This window comes from Phyllostomus discolor, chromosome 4 (assembly GCF_004126475.2).
Source record: "Phyllostomus discolor isolate MPI-MPIP mPhyDis1 chromosome 4, mPhyDis1.pri.v3, whole genome shotgun sequence".
In the NCBI taxonomy this organism is placed as follows: domain Eukaryota; kingdom Metazoa; phylum Chordata; class Mammalia; order Chiroptera; family Phyllostomidae; genus Phyllostomus; species Phyllostomus discolor.
The window spans coordinates 192619012-192641738 of NC_040906.2; the positions used below are offsets into that span (position 1 = coordinate 192619012).

Sequence of the window (22727 nt, forward strand, 5' to 3'; positions counted from 1 at the left end):
AGGTAAATAAAATTATTCTGAAACAACATTAAGGGCTCAAATGAAATGGTGGTGGGCTGGTCCAAACTCATAACAGTAAGGTCAGAACGATTAGATTAATCTACACTTGGTTTCTTGTTTTTTCCTATTGCTCCATAACAGTTTACCACAAACTTAGCATCTTAAAAGAACGCACATTTTGCCCTGGCTGGTGTAGCTCAGTGGATTGAGCATGATCTGTGAACCAAACCATCGCAGGTTCGATTCCCAGTCAGGGCACATGCCTGGGTTGCAGGCCACGGCTCCCAGCAACCACACATTGATGTTTCTTTCTCTCTCTCTCTCTCCCTCCCTTCCCTCTCTAAAAGTAAATAAATAAAAACTTAAAAAAAAAAAAGAACACACATTTTGCCCTGGCCACTGTTGCTCAGTTACTTTGGAGGGTCATCTTGTAAACCAAAATGTTGTAGGTTCAATCCCCAGTCAGGGCACACACCTAGGTTGTAGATTCAACCCCCCTGGTTGGGGCATGTACAGTAGGTGACCCATCAGTATTTTCTCTCTCTTCTCTCTCTCTCTCTTCTTCTCTTCTCTTCTTCTCTTCTCTTCTCTTCTCTTCTCTTCTCTCCCTCCTCCTCCCCCCCCCCCTCTCTCTTCACTATCCCCCTTCCTTCCCCTCTCTCTAAAAAACAATGAAAAAATGTCCTTGAGTTAAGATTTTTTAAAAAATGCATATCTGTCATCACACAATTTCTGTAGGTCAGGACTTTGAACATGGTTTAACTAGTTCTTTTGCATCAGGGCCTCCCACAAGGTACAATCAAAGTGCCATCTAGGTTGGGATCTTATTTGAAGGACTTAGTGGGGAAGAATCTTCTAAGATCCCTTGGCTACTAGCAGAATTCTTTAAGGGCTGTTGGACTGAGAGCCTCAGTTTCTACGTGGCTATTGGACCCTCAGCTTTTGCCATGTGGGCCTCCTTGCCACATAGCTACTGTGTCATCAAAACCAGTAAGGGAAGTAGCCTGCTAGCATAATGGAAGTCACATTCTTATCTAGCTTCATCGCAGAGGTGGCATTCCTTCTACCTTACCACATACTGGAGGTTAGAAGCAAGTCCCTAGACCAGCCTATGCTCAGACAAAGCCATGAATACCTGGAAGCTGGGATCATTGAAAACACATCTTCGAATTTGTCTGCTGCATGTGGTAAATACCAGAGGTGTTCCCTAAGTTTTTCAAATGGATTGTATTCTAAAAAATTATATCTTCTTCAGTTAGAATTAAGAATCTAGTATGATTTTTTAAATAGAAATAATGTAGTTAGATTTCTAAGCTTACTACCCAGATAAGGGTGTTTTACCCATACTAAACCAAGGATCATGCTGCCCAAACTACTATAAATAACCAACATTTATTTATTCCACTGTTAGTCTATGAGACTATAGTTTCCAGACTTCAAGTTTGGATACTGGAACAAATTCTCCAGTTAACAGATCTTCAGCATAGCATATAGGAAGTTAGAAGTTCTCTACATCCACCATCAGGAACTCGTTAACTCTTTTACACTATGCATAGGAACAGATTATTCCCAAACAAAATATTTATCCACAAGCTGATGTTTATCGATGCTGCATTTACTGTGTAGTCATTCTGTAAAAGTCCTCAAAATTTGCACTGAAAATATAAATGTTTTTACAGGGAGAGTAAATCATTTTCAAAGTCATACAGAGTATGTTCATTCAAGGAACCATTTCACATCATTTTTAAATCCTTAAAGGGAAAACAAAAACTTTTACTGCAGTAATACCAAATCCCCTAAGCTGAATGAAGTTCCTGGTCCTCGTTTGTTTACACTAAACCTCATGGGTTAATATTATTGATGCCATCTCCTCTCCCCTGCAGACCAGTGTGGAAAATCTGCCTATTTCTTCAGCTAGCAGAAGAAAGTCTTTTGAATTTTTAGTTTCATCAAAGACTGGGCCTTTCCCTTTTTGAAGTCTCCCCTTACTTCCTAGCCATTGGGGAGTGCTTTGAACTCAGCTCCCACTGACCCTGCTTCTGCTTCAAAGGCTTCTTGCCTTCCATGCTGGGAGAAAGTGCCTTTTGAAAGTGGTGGGTTCCTGCCTTACGTGGATCTGTCAGCAGCAATAAACAAAAATAATAATAAGCAGCAGTAGCAGGTCATGGTTATTACAGAGATCTGGAGGAAGTGTGGAAATCAAAGGGAAGCCATTTAGCAGCACCACTTGGAAGACAGGAGATCGAACTTGCATTCTTCTCCGTGAAGCTGCTGCTTCTGTAATGTGCGTAAGGCAGGGAGTGGCTTCCAAGGGGCCCATCCTTGGATGGAAATTTTGGCCCAGGTAAACATCCCAGAGGCATTATACATGAGAGAGTCCAAATTTAAAACAAGTTACTTCCATGGGAATCTTCCCCAGGCTCCAGAGAATTGAGATCCAGCCCTGAGGCGAAGTCCTAGACATGCCCGTGATCTGTCTGCTTTGTTTCATCTGCAGACACAACCTGAAGCTGCAGCTCTTGGAAATTTTCTCTTGTTCTTTACTTCCTTCTTTTTTCTAGATATTGACTCCTGGACTAGTTATGGGTTGATTCTGTTGGGCTTTTTTTTATGTTTTCAGTTTAATTCTCCAATTAGATATATAAAATTTTAGCTCTAATGAAATAATTTTGTTTTGTCTCCAACAATGATATTACTAAAGTTGTTGTGATGCCTTGTGAGGCAATTTAAAAGCAGATCTTCCCCACTCTAGAAGTCTCTGATTCTGTGAACCGTCAGGTGAATCATCAGAGAAGTGTACCCGCCAGCATGTTGTAGAATAACCCCTCAAATTACTGCGTGATGCAGGACAGTTCATGCATGAAGACTGGGTCTGCAATTAGCAACAGCAATTGAACCACACTTTCCTCCATATATGATAATGGTTCTCTCAGTCACGGGGTATATTGCTAGGGCTGTCATAACAAAATACCACTGACTGAATGGCTTAAACATGGGGTCCTCAACCCCTGGGCCACAGAGCAGTACCAGTCTGTGGCCTGTTAGGAACCAGGCAATACAGCAGGAGGTGAGCAGGGGGAGAGGGAGAGAAGCAAAGCTGTGGCTAGTATTACTGCCTGAGCTCCGCCTCTTGTCTGTCCACCACCCCTACCACCAGCTTCCTCCCCTACTATGGAAAAATTGTCTTCCACCAAAGGGATACCTGGTACCAGAAATGTTAGGGACCACTGCCTTCAACAACAGAAATTTATTTCTCACAGTTCTGAAGGCTGGGTGTCCAGATCAGGGTGCCAACGTGTTTGGTTTCTCCCGAGGCCTCACTGCCTGGTTTACAAATGGCTACCTTCTGTGTCCTCATACGGCTTTTCCTCTATGTACTTGTTTCTCTGGTGTCTCTACTTCTTCTTGTAAGCACACAAGTCCCATTGGATGAGGGCCTCACCCTTATGGTCTCAGTTAACCTCAGTTTTCTCTTTAAAAGCTTCACTGGGGGTTAGGGCTTGAACATATGAATCTGGGGGAAACATGATACAGTTTATAACATGGGGTTACCCACAACGCCCAGAGGCAGCTTGAAGGTCATAAATAGTTTCTAAAATGTGTGTGAGCATGTGCATATGTGGATTTTTCTAGAAGGAGAGTTTACAGCTTTAATGGGAATCTCAAAGAATTCTAATGGATAGGATGCATTGCTTTATATTAACCTCCTTAATATTTTTCCAGGTTTGATGGTATATGTAAATCACTCATAAGGGTTCTATGATTCTATACCCCAATTGCTCCATCCTCTCTAGACTTTGAGATCTAGATTCTGTTTGGCTACTAATCATGAATCTTTTCAAAGATTAGGGAATATTTGGGGACTATGTTTTTCTCTGTTGCTGAGATAACTGCAATGATGATGCTGTGTTTTTCATCATTATACAGTTTTAAAGGGTCTTCCTTTGTAAATGGTGACTTGAGTGCTTAAGGAAACATATAGCTTTATAAATCTAATAAATACCTGAGGTAGACAAGCAGAATAACAATCAAAAAGCAATTATGAACTTAGGACATGGCAATCACATTACGAAAATTAATTAGTGAATTAGTGAACGAAGTTGAACTTCCCCGCACAGGCAGTGTCGTCTGTGCCTATTTAATATGTGGCAAAAAGCAATGAAAAATGTGGTGGGAAATGGCCCTATGGTAAAAACTGAGAAAAACTGAAATTTTTTGAAAATGGAAAACAGAGGATAACGACACTTGAAAAGTCACCCATAGCCATGGTGTTCTCTCTCTCTCTCTCTTCCTCCTCTCTCTCTCTTCTCTCTCTCTCTCTCTCTCCTCTTTCTCTCTCTCTCTTTCTCATATCTCTACAGCTCTGCTTGGGTCCCGTCATGTGCTCATCACTGGGGCTACTGCTTTGATTGCATGTTTGTCCTACTGACTCCTTAAACCTGCACTTAGGATTTTCATCACCATCAGTAAATTTCATTTTGGTAGCTTTAGACATTTTTCTTGCCCAGTGATTTTCAAATTTTTCTCTAGTTACAGAACTGTCCAATCCAAACACAGTCTTCCATGAATGGCAAGTAGATACAAGTGGAACTTATAGCTGATCTAAAGTGGGAAAAGAGCCCTAACTGGTGTGGTTCAATGGGTTGGGTGTTGTCCCACAAACCAGAAGGTTGTCAGTTCGATTCCCAGTCAAGGCACATGCCTAGGTTTCAAGCCAGGTCCCCAGTTGGGGGCATGCAAGTGACAACCAATCAATGTTTCTCTCACACTTCAGTGTTTCTCTCCTCTTTCTCCCTTCCCCCCTCTCACTCCAAAAATAAATAAATAAAATCTTTTTAAAAAAAAATGAAATAAAAAATAAAGTTGGAAAAATGTCCTACCAAAATAAAAACATACTATACCCCATGGGTATAGTATAAGTGGGAAATGTGATATTTCCCTAATCCAAAGCAGTATACTGTGTGTACTCCTCTGTGTGGGTCCCCAGTCCATTAGCGCTTCATAGCTGAATATTGCTTTCTTGGTTTAGCACTCCCTATATGCTGGAATATCAAAAACAAAAAATGAAATTGTTTTCCCAGTTTGTTTTGTTGTTTTTAAAGAGAAAAATTAGCTGAGACATTTCTTTTCTCTGATGTGACTTCCTCTAAAAATATCAGTAGTAGATGGGAAAATTAAAACAACACTCACTTCCTTTTCTACATTGTTGGACGACGACAGCAGGAGGGACTAGGAATCTTAAAGCACATCATTGACTTTGGAAACATGTGCAACCTTTGGTCTCATTTGCCCCCAGAACATGCAGCTGGAGTTGCAGAAGTAACTATTTAAGACATCCTATGACCTTCTGGTGAATGGCTCTTTTGGAAAGAGTCACTTTGAACCCCTGTGTCATTTTTCCTGCAGTCACTGTGTTGGGACCACAGACAGCTGGCAGCTCCCACCACCGTGGCCTATGCCTGATGGCTTTCAGGGAGTGCTCCAAGATCCCGGGGTCCCATCCGTTCCCTCCCTGCAGTCAGTAGCTGCGAAGCACTAAAATGAAAAGAAGTTTGAAATACGTTTCTTACTATTTAGAGAGACTCTGAATATTTCCAGATAGCATGACTGTTAAAAAATAATCTTCATTCACTGACCCTGAAAAAGAATGAAGGAAACCTTTAAAAAACAAATTAAACTTCTGAAATTAGTACAAATGCAACCTCTGTGAGTTTTGGGGATTTTCAGTGGAAAAGTATACTAGTGAGTTTCTGTATGTGTGTATGTAAACAAACTGCTATAGTTAAGTGTGTATATGGTTACAAAAGCTTTACTCCTGCTATTTGGGATTTGTGTTTGTTTTGGTTTTGGTTTGTTTTGCTTGGTTTGGTTTGGTTTGATTTAGTTTGGTTTGGGCTTTTTTTTGTTGTTTAGTTTTGTTTTGGTTTGGTTCTTACAACATTTTGGCTCTAAATTGATCAGCAAAGAAATAAAGTTGTGATGTTTTATGTAATTTGCCCCAGGTCATACAGAATTTGTGTCAAAGCCAAGTTGAGATTATTTTTTTTAATGTGCTGTTTTAACTAGCCAACACACATCCCTTGTTTCTTGAGCTATCTGGTAGGTTCTAGACACTATAGGGGCCATAGGGGACATAGAAATCTAAGTCACAGGCCCTCTCCTCACCTGTGTGTACCCTGTCCTGACCCCACAAGCCCAGTCAGTTGATAGGCCAAGATAACCTCTGAATGAGTTCTAATTCTTACTTCCGCCCAGTAATGTCTTAGGAAAATGGAGACTTAGTCTAACTTAGTTCTTAGTTAGACTTTGGTGACAGGCTGTATCCCCCTTACTGCTCATCACTTCCTGCCAGCCCTCAAGGTTAAGCATGTCCATGTGCAGCTGGTGGTGCTTTTTCTATTGGGATTCTCAAAGTTAAAGAAGTAGAATGGAAGGGAAAAGAAACTAGTAACTGTTGAATGCCTGTTTAGCCCAGCTGCGGGTTTATATATTTTAATCTTTATAACAATCCCATGAATATCTTATTGTCATCCCCACTTAACAGATGAGGAAACTGAGGATCAGAAAAACCAAGTGGGTGCTCAAGGTCCTCCAATTTAATCCGTGACATCAGCAGTATTTGAATCTAGGTTTCTCCTAAAACAAAGGCCAGATATTTCCCATTAGACTGAACCATTTCTATACAACTGCTAATGAGGATAAGCCTTCAATTTCCTTAGCAGTAAAATAAACTCAAAAGTCTGCCACCTTGGTTTACCTGTCATCAAATGGGAGAGTCGAGAACATAGGTAACAAATGAAAGAGAGTTGGTGTTCCTTCGGCCTCTTTTTGAATTGTGAACAACCACCAGGAAACTATGACTCAAGTCATCAATAGAATTAATGTTTGCAGTGACTCAGGAATGCTGAATTACATGTCATCCCGGTGCAAAGATTTCTTCTTAACCATGGCTAACATTAAAGAGAGCGGTATCTTCCATTTTTACTCACACCTTCTTGCAAAACTCATAAAACCTTTCTTTAAAGATTTTTCTTCTCTCACATGTTTCTTACCCTACATCCTCTGTTAGCCAATGAAGGCATTTCATGGACTTGATTGGCAGAGAGAATCAAAGAGGGACATGTAAGTAGATGGAGTAAGGAACCAGTAGGGTGACTGGCTTTGGAGATTATAAATGGATGCTTAAATTGAAAACATCTTGAAGAACAATTGATGAAAGGTCTCAAATTCTAGACCTAAGAGTTCTGATTGAATAATGTGGGCTAGCAGGATCTACTGCACTTTTGTTTTCTGTCCCTGTCACCTGCTGAAGTATGTTTTTCCAGGCTCTCTGTTGAACTACATTCGCCAGAACATCAATAGACATTTTTCAGTCCTTATTTCGCCTTCTCAAGAGTACTAAATGCTATTGACTGCTCCCTCCATTCACCGCCTAGCTAGGGATTCTTCCTCACCATTCAGACCTACATGAACTTGAACATCATAAAGGTTCCTTCTGTCTAACATGCTCATAGCCAAAGTCAGGAATGTACATCCCCCAACCCCTGCCAAAATCTGGCCCACTCTCAGTGTTTACTGTTCAGTGTGGCCACTAGAAACCAAAAGGGAAGGCAGGAGTGATTGTCCATGTGTTGCTCGGGCAGTTGTTTGGATAGTGGATAGAGAATACTAGAAGAATAGTAAGAAGGCAAAATGGCCGATGGTTCATTTATTTTGGGACTTACAGCACTGGAGCTGCCTAAAAGTTTCAGTTCAATAAGATTCAGAGACAGTGACCTGGAGGCCAACTGAACCCTTTCTGTGGAGTATGTAGCCCAAAGTTGTATTGGAGAAGGGGTTTGTTCAAGACAGTGAGGTTTTCTACTTGAATGTAACATTTTTTAAAGCACCTGGAGTAATAAAATCACCACCAAATGAACCCCACAATAGGTGGAATTCACAGAAAAGTGGGAAGTGAGAGGAGCCCTCATTAACTTAGAGTTTTCTTTGCCTCATGAGAGGAAACCTAGGTAAGGGCACCTTCAATGAGAGCAGTGAGCTAAGCAAACAACTCTACTTCGCAATGATTTAAGGAACCTCTGGAAGTTCTTTTCCTTCCTTGATGTTAGTGCCATAAATTTAGGTTGGCTGATAATCTTTGGAGTGTAGGAAAAGCAAGTGGTTAGTTTATGGTCAATTTCTCTCAATGATTATCTTTCAGACAGCACATGAGTTATGAGAGAGTATCTAACCTATCCCGCTGTTGAAAAAGAGAATCGGATGAATGTTCAAGGTGCTGCTGCTGAGAGCCTTTCAGCCGTTGCTGCAGCCCAGCCGTGGATGTGTCAGTGAAATAAATCCGAGACAGCCATCTAAGAATTTGCAAGAGGAAGTGTTTTCATAATATGGCTTAGCAAAAACATTTTTATATTAAATCTACTTGCAAATTTAAACTGCACCAGGGGAAGGCAAATGGGTTTATATAATCCAAGTAGCATAGGAAGTATTAAATAGTTCATGTCGTTAAAACAGGGTGACATCATTCCTGAGGTTCTTTTTTTCTCCAGGAAATTGAAGGTTCCATCCACAAGTGAGAGGTAGAAAGATTTATTTCCTGTGGGAGAAACTCGAACAAACTCACAGCCTGCCTTACATGTATGATGTCGCTGCAAAACAAGAGCTGCCCTATTTTATCTCTTCGTTTTTCTCAAGCTGAAAAACAAAGGGGGCAAAGGTAGGGGAAATAAATGAATTTGGGGAAGCCTTGGCCTTTACATGAAGAAAACCGCTGCCAAGAATCACATGAGCTCATGATTTGATCACGTATCGGTTTCGAGAAATGATTCTTAAGGGTTCCTAGAATGAAAGGAGGGATTTTACAAAAAGACTAGAAAAAGAGGGAGGAAACAAATACACATCAAACAGAACTAAAAACTGAAGATTTCTTTTTTGAAAAGGTTTACAGCCTAGCAAGGGGAAGATCTTAGAACGATATGTAATAGTTATGGTCTCCACCAGAGTTTCCCAGAGGGCCAGTCCGGGGGTAAAAAATTGTTAGGTGGGCCACAGATGGGAGCTGGGCAATACATATTTCTGGCTAAACACTGTGGTCAGTTTTTTCAGAAATTTTTCTAAGTCAAGTTTCAATGTGTTATTATTGCAGACCTTTCTAATTTCCCCCCTTTAAATTCTTCCTCAAACAAATCTGCTTAGCTAGCCTCAAATATTAAACATAAAATTAACATCAGAGATAAGCAGAAGGGTACTAATCCAGTGGACAGTGGATGGCCACAAGGAATGCTTGTTAGGACACTTGTGTCCCAGTGGACTTATTTGGAAACTTGAAACCTAAGATACTGTGACTCTTTTGGCTGTGACTGTGTATAAGGGAAAGCAGATTAATACATCATCCTTACTCAGCCCAATTGTCTTTGACTTTTCTGTTCGTAAAGTCACATGGTCTCACCCCAGCATGACTAATGGTGACCAAGCATTTTTAAGTGGTTCTCCAGCAAAACAGAAGTGATCTCACATTTGGCTGTACAGCTTTTACACGATAGTTATTTCCATTTTCTAGGTCCTGCTATTTTTCTGGGTTTTCTACCTTTATCTTTACCTACCTAAGCTTCGTCCTCCTATTTTATTTTATTTTATTTTATTTTATTTTATTTTATTTTATTTTATTTTATTTCTGACATGGAGAACTTATTCACTTGCCCTTTCTCCTGTTCCTCTTGTAAGCTTACTGTAAGCTGCGGCCTGTTTTATCATGTTTCTGTGTGTTCTCAAAAACCTGATGCTTGTATTCTAATATTTTCCCGTGTCACATCTTCTTTAATGCACTTTTTAATTTTTTTATGAATTTACATTTAATAATAAAATAGAACAGGTAAAGGACATTTGAAAAATATAACAATGTAAACACAAAGATGATCACTCATGATCTTTCAAAGGAAACCATGTTTAACATTGTACTCTAATCCTGTTAGATTGTTTTACAAATAAGACTTTTAAACAAGATAATATAAGTGTTCTGTTATGTTCTTTGATGCCTAACTATGATAAGTATTTTTATTAATATCTTTTAATGATTATGTCATACCCATTGAGTGCATATATCTCAGTTTAAAAACCATTCCCTCATTGTTGTATGGAGGAAGGGGTTAGCCGGGGTCAATTTGCTTCCGAAACAGCGGCTGCCGTGTATTCTTTGTCCAACGTTCATGAGTGGGCGCTTTTCACCTCATTCTTGCAGCATGAAGTGTTCTTATTTTAAAAGAAAGCTTTGCTAATGTAATATGTGGAAATGGCTTTTCATTTTGATGCGACTGCTTATTAGTAAGAGTGCATGTATTTCCATGAATTTGTGTATCGTTAGTCTTTATTCATTAATTCTTTCACCCCTTCTCCGCCTTTCTATTACCTTGTACCCCACACTGCTAATTTTCAGCGCTTCTCCTCATTCCCTCTGCCGGCATTTCCTCCCCCCTACGTTATATTTGTAATTCTCTTTTGTCTTGTGTCCAGTAACTTGTGGGGCAGTGGGACCCAAACTGCATTTTAAGATCATTTTTATGAGTCGTTCTCAGCAGGTGTCTTCAAGGCCCCACGTCCTTTTTTGGTCCCCCACTGCGAAAAACTGATTGGCAGCCGGTGACGGGCAGGGCACTGGCACTCGGCTCGCACAGGAAGCCCTGCAGGAGGTGCCCAGAGCCGCGGCGGAGGAAGTGCGGCCAAGCCAGCACAAGGTGGGGGACCAGATGTCGCCCGATTATGTTCCATTGAAATCCAAACAAAGCCCCACATTCAGGATCATTTCCTTGAGACTCCCCAGTTGGAAACTGGCACCAATCCAGAACCTTGCAACAGCTGGTCTCCCCATGCTAGGATTTATGTGCCTTGCATAAAACTTTACCTGCGCGTTATTGATTGGTTTCTATAAAGCAATCAAACACTCTCTCAAAGACCCAAAGCGTACTGCTCTCTGCCGAACATAAAGAGAGACCGTATATCACTGATCGCGCCAGCAGGCTTATTACAGGCTTGGGAACTCTGGGAAGGGTGCGTTTTCCTTGTTATTTATGCCGCCCGTGTTAACCTCGAGGCTGTAGCCCGGCATTAGCAGCTTCGCAGCGACAACGCTCCGCTCTGGTTAGGAGACTGAGCCTGTTCTTCGGAAATAAATTATGTTATATGAGGAAAAAAAAGCTTTCAGGGGACACTAGCAGATGAGAAATCGTGCTTATGTTTCTCATCATCCAGTTCATGTTGGGAAACCAAAGAATCTTTGCAAACGCTCATTACTTGTTATGGTCCAGGCCGTTTGCATTTATGCCTCCACGCTCCTCCTCCGCAGGAAGGTGAACTGTAAGCCTGACAGTTTTATTTTCTGAATATCAAGGACGAAAAACAAAACAAACAAAAACCATCCTCCCCACCACCCACCCCTGCAAAAAAAAAATTAAAATAAGCGATAGGGTAGTTGTGCTGAACAGCAGAGGAAGGTTTTAATTTTAACACAAAACAAGCATTTTTAAGAAAAAATTGAATTGTGAAAGCATATCAATATAATAGCGAAATATTCCTTCCTGACCTAAATCCAGGAACTGTATTTTATGCATTGCCTTTATAACTGGCTGCCCCTGCTATTTCAATCACTTGATAAGGTCTCCGTGACTTGCTCCCCCTCTCTCCCTCGATCCCTTTCTCATTCTCTCTCTGGCTGCCTGGCGGTCCTCAACCCAGATTCTCAGACCTCACAGTGAGATTTTGGAGCAAACCCTTTCCATTAGAAACAAACAAAATAAATTGTTTCCATTCCCCAAAGGAATGTGCTAAAGCCTTTTTCCCTCCTTAACATGGATGCAATTTAAGTCTGGCAAGAGCTGAACCCAATATACCTCACTCGGAAGAGAAAGCTTTGCTAGAGAGACCCTTCTAGAAAGAGTCCCTCGTCTTCCCTGTGAACTTAAAATGACAAAAGACAAGCGCAGTCCATGCCTTGGGCATTCACAGTGTTTCTGCAGAATGCTCACCCATCCCCTCACAGTACAAAAATGCACGAAGCACCTACTATCTGGAGACCCTGTGGGCAGATTGCTCCCCACCCGTGAGGCTGTGAAGTCAGTCCTTACTGTGTATGCATTTCCTTCGCTCACGCTCTAACCCTTACCATGCCCAGGGCGTCCACATGTCCTTCAAGGACATTTCCCTTCATTACTCTGGTTTAGAATCTTGCCTATCTGTAATGTGCCTGTAGGTGATGAATGAAAAGGAAACAAGGAGAAGACCATACCCATTCACAGCAGGTACTAAATGGAAATTAACTGAGATGATCTCTCAAGAGTTGATCAAAGACAATGCCGTGATCAAGGACCAAGTTAAACAGAGCCAAGGAACTCAACCTCGAGGAATACGCACAACTCAGAAAAGCAACCCTGGCCCTTGCCAGTGTCCCACATCTCTGTCCTGTTGCCCATCTACTTCTACAAAACACATGCTCAAGGCTGTGTCACAGGAGTCCAGCATCTTGGCTCAGGTCCTGGGAGCCATGCTGCCTCCCCTGGGCAGAAGCCGTGCCCACAGGGGGTCAGACCCCACGTCAGTTCGGGCCAGAGGAAAAGGTGCCTGAGGCCATGTCGGACAAGGACTTACTTGTCTCTTTCACTGTGTGGACACCCTATATTCTTAATGTACCCTAGCTTTTCCTGTTCACAAATTTACCAAAACACTTATTTCAGTCCATTTATTAAACCCATAATGGAATCAATATTTGAATGAGTACTTGAAACAATGTATACTTTTAGTCTGGCCCACAGTCATGGCCCGTAGGCCGCCTGTCCTTGTCTAGCAGGGCACACCACAGTTTTATTGTCCCCCGCTCACTTTATCCAAACCCCCATCATTCCAGGGACTGGCTGTTGCACCTAGTTCGGGCACCCCACACAGTTCCTCAGTTTATACCTTTGATCACGTGTTCTCCCGTCCTCTCTCCCTCCATCTTCTCGGATTCTTCAAACTGAAACGGTTCTCGGAGCTCCCAGGGAGCCCTGACCTCATCCTGCTTCCTTCTTCAATGGCTCCCAGAGAGCTGGGTCCTACGACCGTCCAAGTGAGGCGAACATGTTGGCTGTAGTGAGAGATCGACCGGAAGGCCAGAGCTGATGGCCAGGCCTTGACAGTCCAGCCTGCACGAGAGGAAGTCCCCCGGTGAAGAAAGGTCAGCCCCACTCATCACCGTGTCCACAGGCAACGTTCGTAGAGTGGGGACATCACTCGAAGGAGCCAGCGTCGGGAGGCATGGGGAGGAGTCTGCACGCTGTGTTAGAGCTTACAAAAACGTGTCTCTCCCCATGACTGGGCTGCAGGGGCTAATGAAAATGTCAGATTCCTCTGATTTGGCTGAACTTTATGAGCACAGTGCAGCAATACCGTTGATCTCATACTGATCCGAAATGGGCCAAAATACAGGGGTGGGCCAAAGCAGGTTTGCAGTGGACAGTTGTTCCTATGGAAAATAATACAGTCATCAATAAATAATAACAGAATTGTGTTTCACGTACTCACAACTGTGAACCTACGTTTGCCCACCCTATGTATGTTTTTCATTGTATTAAAATGGGGAGGGTTATGACTTGATGCATATGCTTTGGGAAATAAAGCTATTTAAAATATTGGTCCGTGGGTGAACATGACAAAGCATGGTGCTGTAAGGAAAAATAAAGCCAAAGGTCATTTGTGTGCTCTGGATATGGAACCTGAAGCATATTTTTCCTTCCAGCCACCCCCCACAAAATGCACTGGCACAGCCCTGACTGGCGTAGCTCAGTGGATTGAGTGCAGGCTGTGAACCAAAGCATCACAGGTTCGATTCCCAGTCAGGGCACATGCCTGGGTTGCAGGCCACGGCCCCCAGCAACCACACATTGATGTTTCTCTCTCTCTCTCTTTCTCCCTCCCTTCCCTCTCTAAAAATAAATAAATAAAATCTTTAAAAATTAAAAAAAATGCACTGGCACACGGGGAATGAGAGTTTTATGTTCTCCACACACCTGGCATTGTTCCTAGAGCCTCAAATCCTCAGTGACCTAAACTCAATGGCCTACTGTGTGCCTTAGCTACCGAAGGTGTTGAATAGCAACAAATTGATAATGAATTTTAAAAATGATTGTGTTCACTAACTATGACATGTTGAATAAGAAATCCAGCTCCATGTCAAGGAGACTTATTAGTCATGCATGACCATTTATTAAATACAGTAGCTGGCTTCATGGCCCCGCATCAGGCAGCGGTGAGGAATGTTACCATATGCTGACCGGCCGGCTCTATGACTCCTAAAAGTGCAAAGTCCCTACAGATGCTGGTGTCCGTGCACTCACAGCCCTGCGGTACAGTTGTGAATCCTCAGGCTGGTCCTTGCAGGTACTCCCTTGAGTTTGTGTACAGACAGGGGTTCAGAGAGACTGCACTGATGACTGTGTGGCCAAGGCCTGGAGTGTGAGGGAAATTCAGCTTGAACGGAAACCACCTGTGGTCGGTGGATGCCTCAGTGTGCCACACAGGTCCCCTTCGGGACTGAAGGACTCACCTTTCCAGCAGCTGGGAGCCATCGTCAGCTCTGCACTGTAGGCCATCTCCAGGAGCCACCGCCATCTGAAGAGAATGTTTTCCTACTGGTCAGACCCCCTTCCCCGGGGCAGTCCACATCCCATAACTGGTCTAGACAAGAGGATAGATAAAGACTTGACCCCCTGGCCCCAGCATAGGGCACCTCTTCAGAGCTCCTGGTGGGGTCAGCCAAGGCCCTCGTTGAGACACACGGCAGGCACACTCCACCCTCTGCTGCTTCACGCTTCCTTCTCCCCACCCCACCCCACCCCACCGCCCCCTCCACCCGCAGGCACGGATCCTCCAAACTCCTTAATCAGTTTTCTGCAGGCTGATTCCATCTCAGAGTCTGCTTCACAGGGAACCTGACCTGTAACACTACAATGGTCCTGGGTGCTTGTATCCGAAGGTGCGTGTTGGGAATATTACATTATAGTGTAAGGGATGAGAGTGGCTAAAATGAAAAGGCATGAGAGTAACCAAAAGGAAAAAGACAGTCTCAAGGGTGAGGATGTGGAACAAGTGCAACTCTTACACACTGCTGAGGGGAATGTGAATTGGTGCCATCACTTTGGAAAACTCTTGGACATTATCTACTAAAGCTAAATAGCCAGGATCATATCCTGCTGTTCCTGTCCTTGGGATGTACCCAAGAAAAATGCAAACATACTCACGGAAAGAGAAATGCACAGGAGTGTTCATAACAGCACGCTTCCTCAAGGACTAAACTGGAAGATCCAGTGTCACTGGCAGCAGACTGGATGAGTTGACAGTGTGGTATTCACACAATGGACTACCGTACCGCCATGAGAATGGAAACCTGCAAGTCCACACCTCAAGTGAGTGAATCTGGCAAACATGATATTGAGGGAAAACAGCCGGGAACAAAACAAATACATAGTGTATCATTTCATTTATGTCAATTTCAAAATCAGACAGACCTGCTCTCCAGTGTTCCAAGTCAGAGTGATGGTCCCCACAGGGGAGATCAGTTGTGACAAGAAGAGGTTCAAGGGAGATAGTGTGGGTGGTGTGTATCCTGTGTCAGTCAGTTTCTTAATCTTGGTGCTGGCTACAGGAGTGCGTTCAGTCTGTGAACATTCATCTTCCAGACACGTAACTGTTCGTACGCTTTTCCGTATATGTGTTGTTATACTGAAACTGCAAGTTCACACAGCAAGAGAGGGAGGAAGAAAGGGCCTGCTGCAGAAGAAATGTATCTGTAAGGATTCAGACTCAAATTCTCCAGATTTGAACACAATTTCTGCCGTCCACTGCTGCAGACTCTTCCCGATAATTCAGGTCCAGAAGGGCGCCAGTTGGCTCAAAGTCATATAGCCAAGTGATGGAGAACGGCTTCCGAGCCCTGTCTTCCCTCCCCTTCCTCGCAGCAAGCAGAGCCCATGCAGCCACTAGAGTCCTGATTAATCTGGACTCGCTGTTGGCCAAATAATCATCATCAGTGCAGCCTAAGCAAGACATAGAATGTGGAGGGAAATAAGGCTTGAACAAAGACCTAGAGGAGCATTGAACTTGATATACTGTGTCCAAGGTAACAGAGATGTCATCCATTTCTTAGAGGCCTCTTTCCTCACCTATTGTCCCACCCGCAGTTGTGTAACCATCAGTGTGGCCTTCTGTTTAAGAGACCACGGAGAAAAAGGCTTGAGCCATGAACTAACTTGCCTCTTTCTCCCTGGACTTTCCCCCATAATCTTTGAGAGAACATTTGACAATTCATTGCTTTCAGGGCTTCTACTGACAACATTACCTATGTTGTGGCATCATTATAAAAAAGAGCTGTTATAGCTGCTTCATATATTTTAAAATAGTTCTTCTGTAAGAGCTTGAATTTAGCTTAACAGGTAATAGAGATGAACTTCAAGATTAAAATGGAACTGCTCCCTGTTCCTTAAGTGTGTTAGTGTGTGTGTGCATGTGTGTACACATGTGTGTTTGCATGGGCATATACTGATTGATGTGTTTGTGTGGTTGTATGCATGGGTGTGTTCACAGGTGTGTTTGCATGAGTGTGTGCATAGATGTGTTTGCATGTCTGTGCATGGGTATGTGCTTACAAGTATGCATGGATATAGTCATATTTGCATCTGCATGCATGCGTGTTATGCCCATGCACAGTCTCTGTTAATATGATTCCATTTGCAGGGTGCATGTCGCTCTCTGGCTCTCTGCTTTCAATTACACTCAAACTACTCCAAAACCTCCGAACTAATCCTAATCAACTTGGAAGCCACCACACTCAGGCCTGAGGCTGTCAAATGTGAGTGCTTGCAGATGTCGGTGCAGGAATCCAGAGGACAGACCGAGGCTGAGTCACTGAAAAAGGCATGCCAGCGCATCCCAGTTCGAGCGCGCTGGGGCAGCCATGAGAAAAACGTGTCGTGACAGTAAATCAATAACCTCTTGGACACCGTCCGTTTCTGAAATATCCCTGGTTAATTATGCCAGGGCACACTTGGCAACAGTACTTTGCTCCAGCATTAACCTAATGCTTTTTGCATGAAGCAGGATTATAACTGGTTCTCATAAGTCAAATTTGACATTTCAAATCAGGCTTTAAAGGTTTGGGTTATAGATTTTATAATGCCTTCATGTCCAACATAATTGCCCTTATTGCTGCTAGCAGACATTTGCCAATCAATCAGAATATCATTTATTTTATCGTAAACAAGAGTAAATCAAAACCATTTGAAGTCTTTGTATTTGAAGACTCAGTGAAGAAACTTTAGGATCACTGAAATTTCCTTGGACACACGACAGAGGAGCGTGGTGAAATTATAGAAGTCAGTGGAAATATTACTATTTTCTCACTTCAAAAAATTAATGCATTTATATTTTGTGAATATACAGCTTTAGTTTGATGACTTGATTGCACAGAAATCTGGTTTGGGGCAAAGTAGCCCCTTTCCTTTCTGTAATAGAAAATTATAATTTTAAAGATGAATGTATTATTTTTATTTATTTATATATTTTAGCCAGGAACTTATTTTTTATCAATTGCCCATTAAATAGGGTTTACTTAAAGGAAAGTCATAATATCATGTTCCTTGAACAAAGGTTTATTGAGCCCCCATTACTTTCCCTGCACTGTGCAGGGAGCTAAGAATACAATGGTCACTGAGGTTTGCTGCCTCTCCCTAAAGAAGTGCTTCCAACATATCAGGGTCACTTTCCTACTTGTTAACTAGAACATTACAAAGCAATTAATATACCATTATATGCATAATGTTACACATATGTGTGTAACATAGATATACACACATGTGTGCAGCATTAAGCACCATAGTGTAGATATGTAGTGAGAACAATAAAAAGGGGGGATTAATTCTTTCTGGGATAAGGGTGATGATATGGAATAGCATTAGTCAGAATAAGCTAGTTTATTCTAAGGTGGCAAATTAACCCCAAAATCTTAGTGAACTAACCTCGCAGAGGCTTATTTCTCACCCCACACTGCCTGCTGCAGCCCACTAGACCTCGGGGCAGCCCCTTTCCAGGCTGTGACTCGGGGATCCAGGGTGCTTTCATCTCGTGGCTTCGTCGTTTGAACATATAGCTTATGGGTCACTGTGACGGGGGAAGTGAGTTCACAGCAGCTGGAAAGGCACCGGCCTAGAAGTGTTCCTATCACTTTGTACATAGTAGACTGTTGACTAGAACCAGCCACAATGGCCTTGCCTAACTGAGAAGGTGCAAGGGAGTGTGAGGGATGATTTTTTGATGAGCTGAAAATGACCTTGCCATAAGCATGTGCTAAAGAGGAGGTCCCAAACATCCGGGGAATCCAGTAAGAGAAGAGTGTGAGCAAAGGCACGAACATGTGAGCCCTTTTGGTGGAATGGCGACCGTCGCCAGTACAGAATGGTATGAGGTTAATTCAGAAAAGTACGTTGAATCTGATAGTATGAACCTTTGAAGGCAATGCTGAGAAACTTGGACTTTGTTCGGAAGATATTGAGAAGGTTTTAGAGAAGAGACCCAAATAGTCACAATTGTGTTTTTAGAAGAATACCCTACATTGGAGAAGGCTGATATATATGGATGAGTAGAATCATTTGAGTTCAAAATAATTTTTGAGCAGTGTAGAACATTAAAATCTAGCTTCTTATTTTTCAGTTTCTTTTTTAATTTTAACATGCCCCTAGAAATGAGTTTCCTTTTTCTATCCTCGTCCCTGAAACTTAACCAGTGTGTCGTGATCTTTAAGAATGCTTCCAATTTTACTGACTATAGAGCAGTTGGTTACCTTTCCTTTTGCCTTGCCTCCTACCGCTACCATCCCCACCCCCCAGGGCTCTCCCTTCTGCTGTCATCCAGCCCACCCTGCAAAATGCTTTCAAAACACTGTTAAGGATTGTAGGCTCAAGAAAAGACAAGGAAGATAGCTCAAATAGCATCTCAGGAAGAGAATGCCTCTCTGTGTGCGTAAACTGATTATTCTGACTCCTGCCCCTCTGCCTCCCTGGCACCCTTGGTACCCATGGATGAACATAAGGTCTGGTCTGATAGCCTTCATTTTAAACTTGAATATGGAGGTCATTCATCCTTCAGCCCTGGGAATCTTCCCAAATGGGATGGTGTGGATGAGAGAAGGTCCCTGTTTTTTTTCTCTTAAGCACAACCAAAAGACAGAGAGTTTCACTTCCTAACACCAATTCTCCCACTGGCTACTCCCTTATTCTCAGGTCTTCCCAAATGTTCCAGAGTTGGTATAGGTTGAAAGCTGGGCTCAGAAGCCAAAATGCCCAAGCCTAGGCCCAAACCTACCACCTTCCAGTTGGTGACCTTGAGCAACTGCCTTCACTGCTCTGTGCCTCAGTTTTTATAACATGGAATCGATAATAATATCTGTGCCAATGAAGTATCGTGAGATGTAAATGAGATTTAATCCGTGTAAAGTACTTACTACAGTCCCTGGCATGCGGTAAATACATTAGACAGTATTATTTAGCAATGTGCCTTCTATAGAGATTTCACAAAAATAACTTGAATTCTTTTTTGCATGTACTGTGCAAGCCACTTTTACCATAAGATCTCATGTAATCCTGATGCAACCCTAATGAATTTGGTCTCTTCTGGGGTCAGAGAATTCAAATTTGTACTAGCTTAATTGAAATGCATTCCCAAGAATAGTAACTTACTGGGAGCAAGGATCATCATCTGCTCTGTTCTGAGATACATTTTAAGTACCTGGAGTTCTGAGTGGCACATAGTAGAAGTACTAGAAGCATTTATTGAATGAACAAACAAACAAGCCTGGCAAGCAGTGTGTCTCACTCGGTAAAAGCAGAGGTTTGGAGCCAGGTAGACCAGAGGTCTAATGCTGGCTGCACCATGTACTAATTCTAGGTTACTTCTGACAAGTTAATTACTCTGTTCTTCTATTTCCTCATTTATAAAACTAAGGTGAAAATAACTATTTCATTAGAGTTGCTGTGAGAATTAAATGCAATGCTGGTGGAAAATACCTAGTATCAAACTGACTGTATATTGGTAGCTATTTTTATTACTATATATTCAGTATTTGTGCACCTAAATTAATAACAGATGAATCAACATAAAACACAGAGGGATGGAAGAAGTCATATCTACATGTTTATCTGCCAAATATAAATTTGCCAAAATTAAAGACTAGCTTCCTTTTTTATTATTTTTCCCTTGTTGCCTTTTGTGTTGTGGCATGTATTCAAGTAAAAGAGAAAAGAAGAGCAGAAAAGGGGAAATTGTAGGTGGGGAGGCTGTGGGGAGGTAGGGAAGAGGGGATGCTGAGGAAGACCTAGAAAAAAGTCATGGAGAGAATCAAGCCCCTTTCTTGAGGAAAGAGAAGGAAGGAAGGAAGGAAGGGAGGGAGGGAGGGAGGGAGGGAGGAGGGAGGGAAGAGAGGAAGAAGGGAGGGAGGGAGGGAGGGAGGGAGGGAGGGAGGGAAGAAGGAAGGAAGGAAGGAAGGAAGGAAGGAAGGAAGGAAGGAAGGAAGGAAGGAAGGAAGAGGGGTATATTGGTAGATAAATCTCTCCTCCCTCTAACCTATCCTCCACCCTGCCTCCAGCTTGCTCTTTCTATTAATGCCCAAGTATGTTTCTCCCACCTCTATATGCCTTATACTACACAGAAGGGGTCTCTACCCCTTAAGCTTGTACAGGTACCTCTGCTTTTCTACAGGACCAAGTCCATAGGAAAGCCCTCTGATTTGGCTAATGCCTTTGTCAACTATCTGAACTCAATTCCCCATGCTCTTTCATGTCCGCCAACTATAACACTCCCCTCAGAGGTCCAGGCTGTGCCTTTACACCTTTTTCATTGGAAACCTTGCAAATAAACTCCTTCCTCTATCTTTTCTTCTGCTGGTGAAGTCCTAGTCACACCAACTCAATTTCAATGTCTTCTGCTGCGTACCACTGTCCTTGACTAGCCCACTGCACCATCACAGGGCTGCCCGTCTGCATGTGTCTCATCACATTGTAATCCTTTGGTTGTCTGAAGGCGGTCATCAGAGGTGCTCTTCTGTGAGAACCACAAGTGTGAATTGTAAACTGTTCATGGAAGAAGTGAATACCTTTAAATCGCTTTAAAGTCACTGCTAGATTTTAAGATACCACGTGGGACATCTCTGGCATCACATTTACAAGAAGAAAAATTCCTTTTGGTGGCCGACACTGCTGGATGGAAAAAGAGTCCCCCCCCCCACCAGAGCCCCTCTTGACACACAGACCCTTAGTACCTGTGGACACCGTCATCAGGAAGGTTCAGCAAGAGACGTTAATGGCCCTCAAGCCCAAATGCTTTCCGAATGCAAAAATAATAGACCAGTAAAATGGTGCCACTCACTTAGTATAATCGACACCTCCTTTGCTCTTAATTGCAAAGATATGCATGTCTTGGTTTAATGTAGGTTACTGTTTGGTTTATTGGGCCTAAATATTAAAACCATACCCTAAGAGTTGTTGGGACTAATGTTAGGACTGGATGAGTCCCAAATTTAGTATTGTTCCCATACAGAGTTTTGGAAGTGTCTGGAACACACTGGCACTCAATAAATATTGGTTCCATCTGAATCTCAGTTTCTGATGCCGGATCACGCTTCTAACCTGATTCTGAGATGCCTGTAGGCCAGAGCACCTCAGACTGATGTGACAGCCAGCAGAAGCAGGTATCCAACACTACTCTAAAAAGGCAGAACCAGGAGAGCTCCGGCAGTTTCCAGGGAGATCCATCCTATTGCACAGGCATCGACGGCCACACTCAAACCAGCACCACAGCCCCTAGGAGAGGGAGGCGCATGACAAGGGAACGTTCCTGGAAACTGCAGTGGTTAAGACGTGTATTTCCCTGTCATTTAAAGCACTAGAATATCTGCGCTATGAGGAGAATGAGGAGGGGTTACAAATTTTGAGCTGACCCCTCAGTAAAATGAATAATCACAGTTTCTGGTGGTATGATAAAATGTTGTTAAAAAATTAGGTTTCAGAGTTAAAAAGTTAGGTTTCTGAGAGCTTGCCTCACCTTTGTCTCCAAGGTGCCAGGGATGTCACTGACCCCCCCCCTCCGCATCCACTGAGGAATCGCTCCCACCCAGCACTGCCTTTCCCTGTTTTCATCAGATGTTCTACTTCTGTGGAGGGCCCAGAGCTTCGCACAAGTGAGGAGTGGACAGCGTTTTACAATCTTCACCAGTTTTTCTGACATCACCATTTCTGTCGTTCTCGATCATGTTTTGCTAATACAATGGGCATTATCCTCAAACTTGAAATTCCTTCCTGCTTTATTATAGAATTTAAAAATCTCTCTTTTTTAGCCCCCTTTTATTCTAGAGGGGATTAAGAGGGGAAAAAAGCAAACGACATTTTCAAGTTACAATCTGGAGTGCACAACTGTCAGTATGCTGGAGCGAGTTTCCCGTGTATTTTCATTTGTGATTTACCTGCACACTTGTCAGGATGTCGCGGGAGCTCTCCCTCCCCCCCTCCCCCCTGGCAGCTCTGCTCACATCTCTAGCCCTACCGCATCCTGGCACCCACAGCGATGCAGCAGCAGCTGCGCACCTCCTGGGCACACACAGGCACTCGCACACAGCCATCCTTCAACTTTTTGTTTATGATCAAAAGTTGTCATGGGCATATAGG

At 42.9% G+C, this 22727-nt stretch overlaps 1 protein-coding gene across 7 annotated transcripts in view; it reads left to right on the forward strand.

The window, feature by feature from the left end:
• AIG1 (androgen induced 1) overlaps positions 1-22727 on the forward strand; it is a 212130-nt gene that overhangs the window by 139917 nt on the left and 49486 nt on the right. Inside the window, exon 4 of one of the 7 annotated variants that reach the window (XM_036024805.1) lies at positions 8201-8699. The exons of the other annotated variants lie outside the window; for them this stretch is intronic. Coding sequence (XP_035880698.1) covers positions 8201-8218 — 18 coding nt within the window. The 3' untranslated portion in view covers positions 8219-8699. Of the gene's footprint in view, positions 1-8200; positions 8700-22727 lie in introns of those variants that run through there. 7 annotated transcript variants of the gene reach the window in all.